Genomic DNA, 20,742 nt, shown 5'->3' on the forward strand with positions numbered 1-20,742 from the left:
GATGTACAAATGCGCTTTACACAATTGATGTGTGTATGGATTGCGATAACAGTTGTATGAGCCCCTAATAAAATGTTTAAAATAAAAATAGAAGTCAGAAAAATAAAAAAACAAACAGATACCCCCCCCAAAAGAAATCTCACAAATACCAATTTGTCTTTTATGAGATGCTTACAATAAATTCTCTATGATTTATATCGGAAAAAAAAAAGAAAATGTTCCCAATCATTAGCCATAAGAGAAATGCAAATTAAAACTATGAGATACCATCTAACACCCTCAAAGACAGCCCAATTTAAAAAATATCAGAAAGCAACAGGTGTTGGAGGAGCTGTGGTAAGTAAGATAGGAACTCTTGTCCACTGCTGGTGGACCTGTCAGTATATACCGCCATTATGGAAATCGATTTGGCAATATCTAAAACAGATGGAAATCAAGCAACCACATGACCCAGCAATGCCCCTACTGAGCATATATCCAGAAGAGGCAAGAACCAAACCACAGCCAGACATCTGTGCGCTAATGTTCATTGTGGCACAGTTCACCATTTCAAGGAGTTGGAAACAACCTGAATTTCCATCAACAGATGAATGGATCAAAAAACTGTGATACATACATACAATGGAGAACTACGCATCCCTATAAACCAGCGATGAACACATGAAGCACATTGCCGCATGGGAAGAACTGGAGGAAATTATGCTAAGCGAAGTAAGCCAAGCACAAAAAGAAAAGTACAATATAGTTCACTAAGGTAAGCTTAAAAAAATGGGGCATAAGGGAAAGGTTACTATACATACCATACATACTTTCCTGGGGCGAGGTCCAGATACTATAGCAGGGGCCAAACCTCATCCAGGGCTACATATGGCAGCTAACTAAGGAGAAATGAAAGAGGGGGGGAAAAAGACATGGGTAGGAGGGGAGCAGGGTACTTAACCCACCCAAGTGGAGGGTATTGTTTATCTCTCCACAGGAGAGAGAAAGAGAGACCAGGCTTCAACCTGGTGCGCCAAGATGCGAATACAACATACTGGCATGTAGCAGGGAACCAACAGAAAAGTCTGTGGAGCCAGTCCCAATCCCAAGTATGTGGACCCCCCTCCCAGAAGAATGCATGTCAGAGGACAGCACTGAAGCTAGAGCTTGAGGAGAGCGGCACGTCTGATCAGAGCACACAGGAGAAACAAAGACGGAAGGAGAGTGAGTGGAACACATCCTGGCCCACCAAGTCCCAAGGACAATATTCCTGCTCAGAGCAGGCCGGCCCCACCACGACACACAATGTCCCTCACTGAGCCACAGAGCTAAGGGGAACAACAGTGAAGAAACAGTGTGGCAATTATGCCTGATCTGACCCCAGCACACTGGGGCAAAACATTAAGGGCATGCGACATAACAGCAAGGGGAGCAAAGCAATGAAGTCCCTGGGGAATACCAAAGATAGACTTTGGGGACAGAGTGTGGCACCCCATTAGACTCAACTGGAAAATGCTCCTAAAGGTTAAAAAAAAAAAAAGACCTCGAACTATTTATAGGCTTTTTTTTTTAAGTCATTGACTTTCTTTTTGTTGTTGTTATTTTATTTGTTGGCATTGTCTTCCTTTGTTGTTTTGTTTGGCTTTGCCTTGTTTTTGCACTTTTCAATGTCTCTGCATGTCCATCAAGGTAAGATAGCCCAGATAAACAATTCGAAGAAAACAATGGGACCACAGTTTAGGGGGACACAGAAGAGGGGGAGATGGGAGAAAGGATGGGCAGGGGGGCTAACCAACCCAGGGACAAGGGAACAAAGTGAACTCAAATCGATGAAGAGAAGGGTGTACGATGCCTAGTGGGCTGTAATCAAGGGCATTGTAACAGTGAGGAATCACTGAAACCCGAATGAAGGCCGAACATGATAGTGGGACAAGAGCAAAGTGAAAGGAAATAGAAGAAAGAACTAAGAGGCAAAGAACATTTATAGAGGTCTAAAAACAGGCATGTCCATATGTAAATATATTTTATATAATGATAGGGAAATAGATCTCTGTACTTATATTTATATGTTAAGTATTAAGGTAGCAGTCCCTCAACACAAGAACACTTTGTTCTAATAACCTGGCATTCCATGATGCTGACCTTCCCGACACAATCACTGAAGACAAAATGGGTGCATAAGCAAATGTGGTGAAGAAAGCTGATGGTGCCTGGCTGTCAAAAGATATAGCATCTGGAGTCTTAAAGGCTTGAAGATAAAAAAGTGGCCATCTAGCTGAGAAGCAACATAACCCACATAGAAGAAGCACATCAGCCTGTGTGATCATGAGGTGTTGATGCGATCAGGTATCAGGCATCAAAGACCCGGAACAAAAAAATCATATCACTGTGAATTATGGGGAGTGCGGAGTGGAGACCCAAAGCCCATCTGTAGACACTTGGACATCCCCTTACAGAAGAGTCACAAGGAAGAGACAAATCAGTCAGAGTGCAGTACAGGACCAATGAAACATACATCTTTCCTCCAGTTCTTTAATGCTGCTCCCTCCCTACCACTACCATAACCTCAATTCTATCTTACAAATCTGATTAGACCAGAACATGTACACTGCTACAGATAAGAGCCCGCAACACAGGGAATCCATGACAGATAAACTCCTTAGGACCAATAATGAGAATAGAGATACCAGGAGAGGAAGGGGAAGGTGGGGGGAAAAAGGGGGAACTGATCAAAAGGATAGACATATAACCTCCTCCCAGGTGGATGAACAACAGAAAAGTGGATGAAGAGAAACAATGGACAATGTAAGTTATGAGAATAATAATCTGTAATTTATCAAGGGTTCATGAGGGAGTGAGGGAGGTAGAGGAGGGGAGGGAAAAAATGAGGAGCTGATATCAAGGGCTCAAGTAGAAAGAAAATGCTTTGAGAATGATGATGGTAACAAATATACAAATGTGCTTGACACAATGGATGTATGTATGGATTGTGATCAGAGTTGTACGAGCCCCCAATAAATGATTAAAAAGGAAAAAATGGATGAATTAGCTGATACCAAGAGCTCAAGTAGAAAGAAAATGTTTTAGAAATATTGATGGCAACATATGTACAACTGTGCTTAATACAATCAAATGATGGATTGTCATAAGCTTTGTAAGAGTCCCCAATAAAATAAAAAATGGATGAAGTGAAACAAATGTATAGAAATCGTTAGATGTAAAAACTAAATTCCCGATTCTGAAAACCTTAACCTATTTCACAATAAAAGGTTTAAAACCCTAATCAGATAACATGAATTTCTTTAACAATCCTACAGATTCACAGGACAGAAAACAGCTTTTCTAAATTTGCATGCATTCTCAGAATCTTTTCACCATACTTCTTTATTCAGATGTGAAATGCACTTTTCGATGTCTGGTCCTCTTGGATTGCATATTTTAAAGCAAGACTCACAAAAATCATGAAGGTCCTCTATATTCATATTGCATTAATGCTAGCCATGGGTATTGGCAACAAAAAGAGTGTACAAGCTGCCACTGCAAAGACAGCTTGTAATGGGGAGATAATTCCTAAATATTTCTATTTCAAGAAACTTGTTTTTTCCTTCAGCCTCTCCGAATGTTGCTTCCTCCTACAGAAACTGTATGTGTATTCAGAAGAGACAGAAATTCTGTCTGTCTGTATCTAATCACCCCATAGACGACTTGAGCTCTGCTCATGTTTACTATCTGTGAGGATTAGGGGTTATATCAACTAGACACTCCTAGGTAAGGAGAGGGTGAAGCTCAAACAGGCAGTTACATCACAACCAGATGACACTCCTTGGTATCACAAGCCTTTTGGCATAAGAGTGAGACACTTTCCCAGGGTCAATTCCTCTTTGGCCTTTCACCTTCTGCTGTAGCTATTGTATCTGGTTCTTCAGTCTTCTCTTGTATTGCCTGTTCAGCCCAGGAGCTGTCAGTGGTCTACATATGGGGGATTCATTTGGCTCACGTGGAACCTCTGCATCTACCAGCCTGTGCCCCCTGATGTTTCTGCTTTGTCATCTTGCTTCCTGTTCATCAGCTTCCACGTATCGGGAGAAACATGACTTGAACTAGACTGGACTGACCTATTTCTACAACTATGTAAATTATTTCCTGACATGAATTTCTTCCTATATACAGCACATGCAAGCATCACTGCTTGTGCTTCTCTAAAGAATCCAACCAAACACAGCACCTAAATCAAAATAAAACCAAACCCACTGACATCAAGTCCAATCTGAAGGGTTTCTGAGGCTGTAAATCTTTATGGTAGGAAATAGCCTCTACTTCCTCCTGCAGAACAGCTTGAGCTTGCATCACCAATTAACATTATTATATTGTATAGTTTATATAATATGTATATATATAGTAAATATGATAATATAATATACATATTTAACAAGAGTAAGTGCTCTGTTGATTTCAGGCTCTGGCCACTACTAGCTTGCTTGACTTAAAGACATGAAAAAATAATAATAATTTGTAAATTATCAAGGGTTCATGAGGGAGGGAGGCAAAGTGGGAGGGAAAGGAAAAAATGAGAAACTGATACCAAGGGCTCAAGTAGAAAGAAAATGCTTTGAAAATGCTTTGGCAACATCTGTACAAATGTGCTTGAGACAATGGATGGATGGATTGTGATAAGAGTTGTACGAGCCCCCAATAAAATAATTTAAAAAAACAATGCACTGAGATGAATACCCTCATAATAATATCGTGAAGATTGTTGTATTTTATTACTGGATTCTCCAGAGTCGATTCCATGTCATGGGGACCCCATATGTGCAGAGTAGAACTGGTCCATAGGGTTTTTAAGAATGAACTTTCAGAAACAGATTGCCAGGACTATCTTCCATGGCATACCTTGGTGGGCTCAAACCACCCTGGGTTAAATGGCATAACACTGGCAATGCTCTTAGGCAGGTTTCTATCACATACTGGTGGTATTCAATAAAGATGACAAGAATTATAATTATTGCTATAATGAGAAATATGTCAAAGTTAGAACCTTTGCTTATTTTTAAAGAATAGTTTTAATAGCCAACGCAGGCGCATTTTCCTTTTACAGAAATATAATCTAAAGGCTTAGAGCTGATTTCTAGAAACACTTTGAAATAAATATCTCTCTCCTCACTTAGAAGAACATTACTACTTTTTATTATTAGCCTCTTTAAGCCCTCATAGATATTACTTTGCTGTCTTCTAAGAAATAATCTTTAAGTATCTCTAATATAATAATCTTAATTACAATAATTTAAAAATAACCTTTGATGGCCAGGCATAATTTAAATGTAATTTCTTGCTGTGCTCACTGAAATCAATACATGTTGAACTTGGCTTTTCTTTTAGATAAATATCAATTCCCTCAAATTAAATAAAATCCTTTTTCATCTTATGAAAACAACTAGATTGTTAGCATTAAGTTATACTGAAAGTGCACAAGTTTCTAATGCTGAGTAGTAATCAATATACCCCTATTCTTTTTTTTTCAAAGACCTTTACTAAAATATTTTAGTGGCCCACTCACTAGGAAAGCAACAATTCCAGAGGCATCTGGACCAATGGTTCGGACCACACAATTTAACAGTACAAAGGGATCATAGTTCTACCCCATTACTGTCACAGAATGTCATCTTCAATCCCATAGAAGCTACTAGCCCCACGGGTCATAGAGATAATGAGACAGCACTTATGTAAATACTGAATAGATGCCTCAAGCAATTTGACCATGAGCTGACAATATTTTGCTTGTCTGAGTTGAAAAGTAAAAGAGCCTTATTTAACACAAAAGTTCCATTGAAGCTAAATTTTCACCCATGAGCTGGGCAAAGCAAGAAGGAGCTGAATGATTCCACATGCAGCTCACTTGCTGAGTCAAGTAAACTAACTTTTTTCCCTAACCTAAATGCTTTCAATAAAATGCCCCATGTTTACATCAGATGAAAGTCTGTAACTGCTAAGTTCATTTTAATGAACAAATTATTCAGTTGCTTCTATTTTTTTGAGGTTCAAATATAAATCTATGGTAATTAAGAAGCAAATGAAAATTTATCTCACTGTCTTTTCATGCTTCATTTCTCAAGTTTAGCAGTCTCTGTGCATAAAACAAAACAAAGACACAACAAACTCAAGGGTGTCGAGTCCATTCTGACTCACAGTGGCCCCAGAGGACAGTAAAGCCCCAACTGGTTTCTGAGACCGTCACTCTTTATGGGAGTGGAAAGCCTCGTCTTTCTCTTAAGGAGAAGCTGGTAGCTTCAAATAGCTGTTTCACTAGCACACCGATTCAAATATGAACACACTAGGATATAGAGGACATGGGTCTGTGCTTGCTTAGTTATTCAATAACGAGAACTATACCCAGTACACAGTAAGCACTTGGCATGTTCTGGCCAAATGGATAAACAGGATATTTCCAGAACTCAAGCAAAAGTTTCTGCCAGTCAGGCCTCGGCCATAATCCACGTACAATGTATCTGTTCTTAAATCAGTAATTTCCTACACAATTATAGCATTCACCTTTATAAAGTTTACAACATTGTCTGAATATTTACATTTTTGACACATTAATTATATTATGTAAAAGTGAAATAATCAACTAATATGTTACACACAGATTTCACCCTTGCTGTGAGTTCTTTCCATAGTGGCAAGTATGAGCACCTAGGGTGGGAGACGGAAAATGCTTCCCTAATGCTACAGCATTTTGCAAAGCCAAATAGGTAAGACATCACGGATATGACTGTTATTTCAGAACCAAAGATGCAGTGTGCCTTTCAAGTCTTTCTTCACGGAATGTAGTGCAATCTACTAGGTCTCAAGTTTATACGTAGTAAAACCCGTCACTAGCTTGCTGGCAGAAAACACTTGTTAGGAAGGCAAGCGAGAAAACTTAAAATAATTAGATTTCTGTGTTACTACTATTCAGGTATCATTATCAGAGGAAATGGCTGCCAATCCATTGTAATAACTATAATTACACAGCAGACAAAGTATACACCAGAGCTCTTGAAACGAAAGTGAATCTGAAGACATCATATATTAGGCAGCAAATGCCAAAATCTTAGCTGTTTATTAAGGACATTAAATCAGATAATAATTTTAAAAACAAGATATGCTGTTCAGTAAATAAATAATTTTATGGTAAGTAATCTCTACCTCCACAAAAGCCACCTGAAGTGATCTCTTCTTCAAATGCATCAGAGAAGCCCCTTCCTGCATTTAGCTTTGCCAGTCGACCATCGATGAACTGAAATTGAGAAGTATGACATATGTCAACTTTTCAGACTTCATAAATTACATTTCTACATATACAGAAAGTATTAATACCACACTCTCATCTAAATAAAATGAGGTGTGTGCACGTGTGTATGTGTACAGTAGTTTCCCTCTTTACCCTTAATCCCAACACAACCAATGGATATTTGACACAGTGGAAATTACAAAACCCTAGACATACTATGTTTTGCCCTATACATAGATATGTGAAATAAAGTTTAATGTACAAATTAGGCAGAGTAAGAGTAAGCAATTAACAATAATAACTAATGGGGAGGCTGTGTGCAAGCAAGGGTACGGTGGACAAATGGATGATTCACATCCTGGGCGGAACAAAAGGGGGACTGTGCAAGAGTTCATCACACTGTGTATTAACACATTTGGGTCCAGTGAACTCAGGGCACCAAAACTGGAAAAAGGAAAATCAGATTGGGAGAGGGAGTACTACTGTGTACACAGAAAAACATATACATATGACAAGAAAATCCTCCACTGAAAGAGCAAGTGCTCACTAAACAACAGCAGAACTGTGAAATTACAAATGCAAACCACAGACTCTGCCTAGAATCCAGAACTAGCAAAGTGCATCGTAGAACTTAACAGTTTGTTCAACACACGAGCTCCAAATAGAAGTTTTGCACAGTCAGTAGCTCAGCCTCCTTCCCTGCCAAGACATTTGCCCGTGGGGCTATCAGGCCTCAGTTTCCTCAATATCTGCCCCGTAGCACAGCTGCCAAGACTAAATTTGACCAGTTTAGGTAATGTGCTTAGCATGGTTTTTGACAAGTAAGCATTCAAGAAATGTTAGACATTATAATGGTTGAGATTGTTTTAAAGTTTATTAGACTCCTGTAGAGTTAAAATAATTTTTTTTTGTTTAAACTATTACGTCCTAAAGCATAATTGAATGCCAGGTAATTTTCACCATTTAAAAATAAAATAAAAGCAACTTTGATAATTTCTAGTATACGTGTTGACTAAATTATCAGAATACCATGTTCATAAATTTAAATATAGTTGATGTAATAGGCTTAAATTACTGGGTTTGCATACAAAAACACTTCTCTGCCATCAGATCAATTCGGACTACTAGCGACCCTACGGAGCACGGGAGAACTGCTGCAGTAGGTTTCCAAGACTGTGACTCTGTGGGAGCAGAAAGCCTCCTCTTTCTCCCAAGGAGCCACTGGTAGTTTCGAACTGACCTTGTGGTTAGTAGTCTAACACATTATTATTTTTACACTAGGTCTTATAAACATGTTTATAAGCTTTTCAAGACTGAATATTTTTCTGCTACAATGTTTTTGCTGAAACCCTATCTTTTCAGGAAAAGAAGGTATTAAAAAAAAAGATCTCATGACACAGATTTTGCTATAATTAGTGCATAACAAACGTCCAGAAGCCTCTCTAGTGTGTTTCCTTGAGAGGTCTATTTCTTCAGCTATGAACAGTTACACAGGCCCCCCCCCCCATTGAGGGCAGCATGCAAAAATAGTGGATACAGCCTTCCCATTAAAGCCCCAAAGTGTAGGTGGGTACTAAATGTCCCATGGGTCACAAGATGGGCTAAAGAATGATTAGAGGGACAAACACTGGCTATCAAAAGCAACTGGAAATCCTATTCAAAATGCAGATATTTTGTAGAGTTAACCTCCACAAATTGTTCTTCCAACTGTTCTTGTTAGGGGCCATCGAGCTGGTTATGCCCCATAGCTCCTCTATGCACAACAGAACAGAACAATTGTTCCCACAGGCGAGCCCACTGGTACAGTCGCTGTGTCACTGCACCTTGTTGAGGGTGCCCCACAATCAGTGCTATGGAAACCTATCTTTACCCTACTCTAAATGGACAACATTTGAGGATCGTGAGGTATGAACATTACATTTCAAAAAAGATTTCTAGGTGATTATTTTATATTTCTTATACACTTGTGTTACTGGCACTAATTGATCTTATTGATATTATTGAACTATGTCTTCTGTTTATATATGAACTTATACCATAATATCTAATCCATGGATTATGAAAAATCTTATAAATGTGTGGAAGTCAGTCTATATATAATGGAAGTCTATACGCATCAAATATGAAAAATTTAAATTGTTTTTCAAGGTGTACTTGAATATTTGAGGATCAATATAAAATGTTCATTTCTATCTTTTCTACAAAAATTTCACTCTATATTTAAACACGTACTTTGACTTCTTGAAAAATCATGTATGTCGCCTAGTTTTCCATTTAAATGGTTAATAAACAGAAAGAATTGAGATGAGTTATATAGGATTAACATAGTATTCCTCAGGTAGCAATTTCAAGTAATAATAACAGAAGGGTAAACCAGTTATGAGACGTTGAGGCTGAAATCTCCTATAGATCAAAATTAACAATGAGAAGTGGATCAACACATTCCAGTTCAAAATGTGGTTTAGCTCTCAAGTGCCTTTTAATACCATACAATTTTAATGGTCTCCCACTTCTTTTTAATACCATAAATTCATGTTGAACACAAATGTGTGATAAGATGGGTTTAGACCAGTGGTTCTCAACCTTCCGAATGTCGCGATCCTTTAATACAGTTCCTCAGGTTGTGGTGACCCCCCGCAACCATAAAATTATTCTCGCTGCTACTTCATCACTGTAATTCTGCTACTGTGATGAATCGGCGGCCCACAGTTGAGAACGGCTTGTTTAGACAGGCACAGTTTAAAGGGATGCAGTATTATCTTTTTACAGAACCTGAATTGCTCTCACAAAATCTAGGAATTGTTGAGGGTAAGGCCATGTTTATATCCTCATCATGATGGATATGCAAAAGAAATTTACTATAATTTAAAATAGAGTCTAGAGTGTGAATGCCTGCCTAACTGTCACTTATCAGCTTTCAAATCTTGAACAACATGTGAGTACTGAAGAACATGTCAGATGCTTCCTTTTTATGTGAAATAAAAAATAATGTATACCTTCTTGGATATATATCAAATTCTTATGTTTTAGAAACATACATTAAAGCTTATTTTCCTTACCACTACCACCACTTTTTCTATCTCCATCAATTTTTCAGCATCCACAGTCCAAAATCATTGTATTCCTCATTTATGCATCTTCTAGCCTAACCAAGGAGCCCTGGTGGTGCTATGAGGTAAGCAGTGGCCGTTAACTGCAAGGCTAATAATTCAATCGCACCAGCCTCTCTGCTCCTGTAAAGATTTACAGTCCCCAGAAGCCCTATACTGGGTCACCATGAATTGGAATTGATTGATGACATTGAATGGGTGTGGGTACTTAGCAAAACGTCCAACATATAGTTAAAACTGAAAGAATGTCTGCTGAAAGGCTAAAGTATATTGAACGAATCCAGAAGAGTCATATACTTTACTTGCTTTTAAATTTTTTTAATTATAATTTATGAAATTATTCACTCCATTATATTTGTGAGAAAAGCTAACAGCAATGTTAATTTCTTTGCTACACGAAATAAAGGTTAATTTGTACATAAAATTATATAAGATGCATGCAAAATTTGACTTGCACACATTTCCAACATAGCATTATAAATCAAATTAAAGTGATCTAATGTGAGCGACTAAGTATCATTCTCGGGGAAAAAAGGGTGAAAGCAAAATGATAAAATTTGAAGCAATACATTACTGACAAGTAGAACAAGCTAAGACATTCTTTCAAAGGACTTAATTTGCTTTAAAAGATTAAGACTACAGGGTTTTAAAAAAAGGTTTCAATTTCATGTTTACTAGAAATAATCCATCCATTTTAGTTTGAGTGGAACCGTTCTTGTCTAAAGAGAGATAAATTCAAAAACTATTTACTGATTATGCATTTTTGAACATGAGTAACTACTTTGTGTTACCAAACTAGTGATTTGAGCCAATGGAAATTAATCACTTGGTAAAGTGCCTCTTGTTATCATTGACTTTGCAAACTATTCTGTCAGGGACAATCACAGGCTTGTCAACTTACACACTAAATGAAAGTGTTTGTTCTTAAATAAAAGATTGATTTTATTGCATATGCACACTTATAATACATACATACAGAGACACTTGGGTATACACTGAAAAGTGGTACTAAGGAAGAAGAATGCTGAAGGGATAGCTCCCTAAACTTCTTTTTCTAATTGTGGTTAAAAAACAGCTTTGTATCCAAATGGACTTGGTTCATGGTCAGACCACACTAATAAATTTGGAGCATTTCATAGTAAGTCAAAGAGATAAAAACACTTTTAGCTACTGCTATGTAGAAATAATTTTGAACTGAAAGACATGATCTCTGTTGTAAAAGCAATGTGTCTAATTTTGATACCTAAACTTGATTAACGGTTATCTACATAATTTAGCAAGCAGACATTTCTAAATAACTCAAAGACTTCACTTTTTTTTTCAATATCAGCATCATAATTAGTTTGGTTTGCAAATAATGCTGTAACGTTCATAACAATTAATGATAAAAGAAATTATGTTTAAAATCAATTTTTAAAGATATTTAAGATTTTTAAGATGCTGTTTTTCACATGAACATTAATATTTTGCTTTCTGTTAAAAAGCAAGAACTTGAATTAAAATGCCAATGATCATGCTAAAGCATAAACATAGTTGGAAATCCTATTAAAAATCATCAACATAAATCTATAGTTTGGATTCCATAATTTTAACATAAAGCCAGGAAAAACTGACTTAAATAAGAGTATACTTAATTTTCTATATAAATGATATTGTTCCACCTAAATCATCAACACATCCAAGAAAAATTTTATATTGATGAACCCTGAGGCATATATCCAAGTATTATGACCGATACGCAAGAGGAATGTTTTAAAGTAGCAAAGGTACTTCCTGCTACACTTTTTGATGTTGATAGCACTTAGACACTGCAGGGGATTTTTATTGCCAAGTAACCACATTTGTCCTGCCAAGTAGGCATCTTAATCGAAATTGAGACAATTAAAAGTTGTGCTGCTATCAGTATTCTAGTCTAGACGAGTGAAAGAAGGGCTCCAAAAGTTCGTGGAAAGTTTTCATTGTCTTTCTCTTCCATCGTTTCATGAACTATTTATCAGAAGCTTCCATGTATGGAATATAAATATTTAATGCCAATCCATCAAAATTCTGTGGGTAACAAGTGAAATTCAGGATTCTAATATATTTAAAGAAAACATTGGTTTAAAAAACACCTCATAAAAAGTTTGTATGTGAGGGAGGGAATCACTGTGTAATTCTTTGCCAAGCTAGAGAAGAGGCAAGATGGAGGGCTGTATTTTGTGCTGTTAACATACCAGGCTCATTACTGAAACTAAGGAACAGGTACAGAAACACAATTAAACAAATCTACACACCTAAATTCTCTTTTCAGCCTGAAGGGAAAATGATCATCTCTCAAAAATTCATCTCATATAAGAAACTCTTCCAGGGCACAGACAAAAGCTGAACATGCTAATAAAATGTGAGGTGCTGAGAATAAGCAAAAAAGGGGACTTTATTTATTATGTTGCTGTTTGTTTAAAATACAGTCTATCAATTCAAAGAAACACTCAAAATTCCTTTAAAATATATTATTTTCTGGTGGACCTTTACTACTGGCATTCCTACCAAAGTATATCAGTGGCTGCCTGGCAGAGAGAGTGAGGGAAGGGGAAGGCCACTGTTAAGTGGTTTTACGTAACTTAATGGTCATGGAAATCATGGCACTGGATCTGGGTGACGGTGTATATGATTTATGTAATCAACATCAGTGAATTGTACAGGTTGAACAATGTTACTTGTGAATGCCTTTCTACATAATATACTGAGCTTAAAACAAAATAAAAAGCGTAGTCAAATTTTCTTTTAAAATGCTCACTATACTGGCAGGGTAGTGAAAAATGTGCTAAAGTGTGACAATAAATTCAGGCATTTTGCTATTTATAGAATCTTCCTAAATGTAAGACATTCAGGTAGTAGCTATATATAAATACAAAGTACCATGGTGTCCAAGTGGACAAGAGGAACATCAGTTTAGAGCTCAAGCCAAGAGGATTACAGTCGGTGGAGGAATAGGAATAAAGTATTGTTTTTATTCCATTTCAAAGATTAAGTAACTAGATGACTGTGGGCTCCAGTATATGTTAGATCACCAAGACATAAAGAACTGTAAAAACCTTTGTGTAACATAAAGAGCCGCCGTTAAATGCTAATGACTTTTAGAATGTATAACTTAAAATGAGAGAACAGAACAATACTGCTCTCTTAAGAAAAATCAACTGACAGATACTAAATAATCTGCCAAATAATTTTGTTATTGAATTTTATGATCACCAGACCAAGGAATCAAACTAATGTACCACTCAATATATATTTAATCAAATGCTGGCTATATGCCAGGCACTTTTCTAGATACTTGACATAAATAAACGAAACAGATAAATTTCCAAGCTTCGTGATACATAGTTATCTAGCGTCAGGGATTACAACATGAAATAAGAATAGTAAAAAAGTCTGTAGTGTGTTAGAAAGTGAAGCACCTTAGAGAACAACATAGAACTGTTTAAGGGAAGGTGGGGTGCCTTGGGCAAGAAACATCCAATTTTCAATTGTGTGGTCAGGGCAGGCTTCATGAAGAAGTTGGCATCTGACCGATACAAGGCAGTGAGTGAGGTGGTTTAATAGGAGAAGAGAGTTACAGGCAGAAGGAATAGCTATCAGTAAAGGCACAGGAGGGGGAGGCAGGTTCACGCAGGCTTGTTAGTAGCTCCAAGTGGCCGGAGGCACTTCAAATTCATCATCTCCAAACTCAGAAGGCTTCTCGATTATGCCAATCTGTTTTTCCCTAATCTACCTCATTTCCACCATTTAGATCCTAATGTTCTATCTTCTCTCGTAAATATCCAACTGCCTCCCCCATTCTCTCCATTGATAAAATGGTTCCTAATCTCACTAAGGAAACAAGCAGTCCAGAGAGAAACTGTAGAAGCTCTCAGTACAACCTGCACCTCCGTCGTCCATCAGCGCCTATACTCTCTGCCAGCTCCGGTACAGATGTGCTCCTCATGAAGATTCACTCGTCTTACAATGGTGCCTTCTCGCTCCTGTGTCTGGTTTTCTCTGTTAGATTTCCTCCCAACCAGCTACATACTTATTTCTTTTCTTGAATCCATTTACTTCTCTAGAGCTGTACCCTTCTCTTCTCTCTTTGTAGCAGTAAAACTCCTCAAAAGAATTGTTATTTTTATATGTATACCCTCTCCTCCCATATTTTGTTAATAATTTCTTCCCACCACTCCTGCAACTTTACTTTTGATGAGGTCCTGATATTACTATATACAGTGGCCAACTTCTCATTTTCATGAGCCTGTCCCAAGCACTTGACACTTCAGATCTCTCTGCCTCTTGGGTATTCTAACGTATGCTCCTGATTTCTCTTCTACCTCACGGGTTGTTGTTTTTTAATCATTTTATTGGTGGCTCTTACAGCTCTTATCACAATCTATCCATCCATCCATTGTGTCAAGTACCTTTGTACATATGTTGCCATTATCAGTTTCAAAACATTTTCTTTCTACTTGAGTCCTTAGTATCAGTTTGTCCCTGCCCTCCAACCCTCCCTCCTTCATGAGCTCCTGCTAATTTATAAATTATTATTTTTTAGATGTCTTACACCAAAAGGGTCTCTCTTTTTTGGCCTCCCCTATTATTGTCCCCTCTATCCACACCCTCTGAACCTCTTGTCACTTCCATTCATACTCATTTATTTGGTCATTTGGGCACCTGGTCTATGGTCTAAGGTATTAAATACCCCTAGGGTGCTGAAGGGTCCCATTTTCTATTTCCCGTCCAAGTTTCTCCTCTGCCTTCTTTCCACTTGGAGGTCGAGCAGACCTCTCCAACTTAACATATCCCAAACTGCACTCAGCCTTCTCAACAAAATCTCTTCGACCTGCACTCTCTTCCTTCTCAATTAAATGACAACAACTATCCTTCCAGGTTCTCAGAAGAAAAACTCATGGATTCATCCTTGATGTCTTCCTCTGAAATGTCATGTTCAATTGTTCAGTGTATTCATAGTTTTACCTTCAAAACACATCTTACCATCTCTCCCAACAACTAGTTCCAAACACCTATCCTTTCTTCCCTGTCTTAGAGCAGTAGCCTTCAATCTTCTCTCTCCATCGCCTGTCACCCCAGGGCTAATGTTCAGATACCACAACCTCCATGAAATCGACACCGATTTTGTCCTTTGAAACTGCAATCTCACCATCACCCCGGGAAGTCCATTTCCTTATCCTGTTCTACTTTTCCTTACAGACCACTGAACATTCTGTATGCTTTATTTATTACTATTGGTTCACTGTTGGTCTCCTTCCCCCATGATAAACATTACAGAAATCAAGAAGTCTTTTCTACAAGGTTTTCTAGTGTATCCCAAATTCAGAACATTACCTGGTATATAGTAATGCACTCAGACTAGATTTATTGAATAAGAGGATAAGTAGGTTATATTTATGTGTAACAGGATCTCCAGGTGAGCTGAAATGCAGTCAGTTTGAATCGCACATTGAGAAAAATTGTTAAGAATATTTCTTGAAATTGATTAACAAATTATCCTTTGTGTGGGAGGGCTGGGGGGGTGGAGGGTGGGGGGTGAGGATCTGATCTTCCATTTGGTATTCTTTACTTCTGCCATTAAGCCCTTGCATCTTCCTTATGTCACATTTCATTTTTATTTTCTCATGTTATGAAATATGTACCTCACACAGTTGAAATCTCCATATGTTCAGATATTAATACTTCAAAATGCTAGTAATGCATGTGTGAATCTTAACTATAGATTAAAAACTATGAAATAAGTACCATCACAACTGTGTTTCTTTTTAAAAAGAGCAATAGAAAAATACGTGTTTATAACAATTTATTATTTATGCTAAAAAGTTTTTTCCCTAAATCTTCCAAAATCTCTAGCCAACATAAGAGGAAAACTTATGGCTGTTAATCTACTCCTTTTCTCCAATGTCTTGTTGAGTCAGGACATGCGAGCCATGGAAATTTATACACAGTGTACTCAGCATCTCACAGAATGTCCAGTTCTGCACATAACAACATCACAAGACCCCAGATTTAAAATCACATACATCATGAATTTAAAAAACCACTAATACCTGATTGTTACAACTTTTATGAACCCTAAATTATTTCCATCATATTCAATTTAATAAGCCTTTCCTCTACTAAAATTGTGAAAACATTTCCTGTATTCTTTAGAGTAGGGAATCATTTGTAATTTTAAGTTTATTTCTTTACTCATTTAAATATATTAAGCTGTTAATATTTTATATCAAGTGTTATATATTATACAGTATATTAATTTTATATTAAATATTAACTGTTTAATATATATATATACTTGGAAAATGACAAGGCTTTCTACTTCCATAAACAATTACAGTCTTGGAAACTCATTGGGCAATTCTATCCTGTCCTATAAGTCATTAACAAGTTGATGGCAGTGAGTTTGGTATAGATATTACGAAAGAAATAAAATAAAAACATGATCCTTAACCTTAGGGATGGGTCAATCAAGTCAACAAATAACGTACAGTAAAACCCAAAATTCAAAAAGAAGAATTTAGAGATAATCAGCAGGTCAAGAACTCAGTAAAGAGACATCTAAACTAAGTCTTAAAGAATGAGTTGGATAACAGAAAATGGAGAAATGATATTCAACGGAAAGCAAATGATAAGGGAAAAAGTGTACATACATTTGAAAAAAGAATTTATTCCTGGAAGGAAAGATTTATTAATGGCTCCCTTGATCCACATCTAGACTCTACCATATAAAACTATAGTCTAAACCTTAAGTAAATGAATTTATCTCCACAGTAAACAGTTATAAAGTACATAACCTATTTAGATGCTGTGAAGTCTACATTAGATTAAAGGACCTAGACTACAACTATTGTTCAATTAGTGTCATTTTATTAATTCAAAATTAATTCAAAACTAAAAATATTATTTTTATTCATTAACTCACTGGTGACTATGCATCTATCATAATCCAACCTCAACAGAAGAAAGAGATGAAACCATGTTCAGGTAACTAAGATGAAGTGACTCAGAATGGCAGGACACAGGTGTTTGGAGAAGAATCACAGAAAAGAGTAAAGAAGCAAAGACTACAGGGGGATTTTGTGAATCAGACCAGGGGCTTGAACTTTATCCTAAATATAATTGAAAAAGATTTGCTGTTTGGTTTTTTTTAATGTTCTCAGAACCTTCAGAATGGATCATGGCTTGAAAGAACATAATTTAGTCATCAGTTACTAATAGGAAGGTTGAAAGGAATAATACAATTAAAGGCAGACCCCAGATTATGAATGAATTCCATTCTATATCTATCTTTAAATTGAATTTGAACATAAATCAGAAGTTAGGTATAGTTCCTACCTAAGGTCTTAATATAAAATAGATCATTCACCTTTCTATGCATAAAAAAAAAATACGTCCTGATATACTAAAATCATTTCGACATGATAATAGAGTAAAAATAATGCTTTAATCCAGAGAAAAAGTAGCACCCACTTGCTATTTCTGAGACATTGTATACTGCCAATTGTGTAGACAGGCAGGATGCAGTGGCCCCCAGATGGGCAGACAGACCCTGCCTGGTCTGGTGCCCTTCTCAGTAATGACTGAGATCTCTTTCTTTTCTGCCTGGGCTCTCCCTTATCCTCATCCCTGGAGTTTGGAGTGGCAGCCAGGTTAGGGCTTTCAACGACTGTCTGCAGACAGTGCTGAAGCAGCACTTGGCCTGATAGTGGGGAGTAAAGCTTGGTCCACATTTGTAACCTCTGCCTGGTCTTCTTTTTTTTTTTTTTTTAAATCATTTTATTGGGGGCTCGTACAACTCATCACAATCCATACATACATACATTGTGTCAAGCACATTTGTACATTTGTTGCCATCATCATTCTCAAAACATTTGCTTTCTACTTGAACCCTTAATGTCAGCTCATTTTCTTCCCCCCCCCATGAACCCTTGATAATTTATAAATTATTATTTTGTCATATCTTACACTGTCTGACGTCTCCCTTCATCCACTTTTCTGTTTTCTGTCCCCCATGGAGGAGGTTATATGTAGATCTTTGTGATCAGTTCCCCTTTTGTATCCCACTTTCCCTCCACTCTCCCGGTATTGCCACTCTCACCACTGGTCCTGAGGGGTTCATCTGTCCTGGATTCCCTGTGTTTCCAGCTCTTATCTGTACCAGTGTACATCCTCTGGTTTATCGGGATTTGTAAGGTAGAATTGGGATCATGATAGTAGGGGGGAGGAAGCATTTAAGAACTAGAGGAAAGTTGTATGTTTCATTTTTGCTACCCTGTACCCTGACTGGTTCATCTCCACCCCACAACCCTTCTGTAAGGGGATGTACAGTTGCCTACAGATGGGTTTTGGGTCCCCACTCCACACTCTCTCACTCACAATGATATGGTTTTTTGTTCTTTGATGGCTGATACCTGATCCCATTGACACCTTGTGATCACACACAGCCTTAGACATTCTAGACACAAAGGAAGCCCACAAGCTGCCAGAGCCTCCCAGGATCCTCAACGTGGAGCCCTAAGATAGTGGGCCAAGGGGGTGAGGGGAGCAGAGAGCAAGAGAAGCCACTCAACACCTGCCCTTGCAAGGTCTCCGGGTTTATGCTCAGGAAAGTGGTATTGAGGTTGGTTTATAACTATGAATTATATGTGAAGCCAGAAATTCATAACCCAAGGCTGGCTGTATTTGAGCCATATTTTAAAGCAGAATTAATAGCACATGGTAGACAGTTGGAAACTGGATTCAAGAAAGGACAGTGATACATAAGAAAAGATAAGGCCACATTTTCTAATTCGGGCAACAGCTCAATTTAGCTAGGATACAGGTAAGGTAGTACGTGTGTGTATACATATAAATACACATAGAAACACACACTCCAATATATTATATACAAGAAACCCTAGTGGTGCAGTGGTGCACTTGGCAGTGAATTGAAAGGTCAGTAGTTCGAACCTACCCATGGCTCTGCAGGAGAAAAGTTCTAGTCATCTGCTCCTAACATATTTCAGATGATCAAACCCTATAGGTCAGTTACACTCTGTCCTATCAAGCCATTACAAGAAGTAAAAACGGCACACTAACAACAGTATACACACACATACACATATAAAGGGGCTCCAAAATTTTGTAGAAAATGGAGTTAAAGTATAATGTACTTTCCCCACAACTTTGTGAAGTCCCCTTAGGTGCATTTATATGGGCATGAGCTAAATATAATTTTAACACTCATCAATAAAAGTAAGTAATGCAGCTTTGGTGTTACAAAAGAAAGCCCAAGGAGATGTCTTGAATGAAAATAGAGTTCTGAGGGAGAAGCTGAACAGACTGCAATATTTATTAGGTAAAAGTCTAATTTTAAAAAACACTACAGGAAACAAAGAAATAGAAAGAAAAAAGCTAGCAATCACAATAAAAAGAAAAGAACGGAACATAAGAAGTAGTAAGTAGTCATAAAATGAGAAGCTGATGCCAAGGGCTTAAGTGGAGAACAAATGTTTTGAGAATGAATGTACAAATGTGCTTTACACAATTGATGTATGTATGGATTGTGATAAGAGTTGTATGAGCCCATAATAAAATGATTTTTTTAAATGATATAAAAAAGAGTAGTAAGTAGTCAATGTATCAATAAGTAAAGAAGTTAAGAATGAAGCAAAAATTATTTTCCAATTTATTAGATCTATAAAAACAAAAGCTATTCTCTCTAGAGGAGCCACGGCACAAGGAGAGTAATGGTGACATGGAAGAGAACATACTAAGAAGATGGGAAGATACCTTAATGTGAAAGGTGTACTGGTCTTTCTTTGGCAGTTTTTCAATATTTTTATTTTGAAACAATTTTAGGATTACTGAAGCATTCCAAAGTTAGAACAGTGTCTTTCGGTAAGCTCTTTACACAGCTGACCATAATGTTAAAATCTTACTTATCCATGGTAAAAATAACAAAACCACATAGGTACATGGGTGTATTATTATTAAATAACCTACAGACTTTACTTGGATTATACAAATTTATCTCCTAATGTCTTTTTCTATGCCATCATCTAAACCAATTTCCTATCATTTGTAGCCTCTGAGTCTTTCCTAACCTTTCCTAACCTTGACACTGCTGCTACATCAGTTATATTGTAGACTACCCTTCAATTTGGGTTCATCCAATGTTTCCCTATGATTAGGTTGAGGTTATGTATTTTTGACAAGAATGCCAAAGGGCCATGTGCCTATCTCAGTTTAATTCGTGAGGAGGTGCATGATGTTGAATCATGACTACGGTTGATATTAACCTTGAACTTTTTCTTTTTTAATCATTTTATTAGGGGCTCATACAACTCTTATCACAATCCATACACACATCAATTGTGTAAA

At 37.2% G+C, this 20,742-nt stretch overlaps 1 protein-coding gene across 1 annotated transcript in view; it reads right to left on the bottom strand.

Moving 5' to 3' along the window:
• DENND1B (DENN domain containing 1B) overlaps positions 1 to 20,742 on the bottom strand; it is a 224,582-nt gene that overhangs the window by 53,754 nt on the left and 150,086 nt on the right. The window contains exon 15 of the mRNA XM_045298174.1: positions 7,168 to 7,258. Coding sequence (XP_045154109.1) covers positions 7,168 to 7,258 — 91 coding nt within the window. The remainder of the gene's footprint in view (positions 1 to 7,167; positions 7,259 to 20,742) is intronic.

This window comes from Echinops telfairi, unplaced genomic scaffold, assembly GCF_000313985.2.
Source record: "Echinops telfairi isolate 266 unplaced genomic scaffold, ASM31398v2 ScPeMD7_7424;HRSCAF=8462, whole genome shotgun sequence".
Lineage (NCBI taxonomy): Eukaryota > Metazoa > Chordata > Mammalia > Afrosoricida > Tenrecidae > Echinops > Echinops telfairi.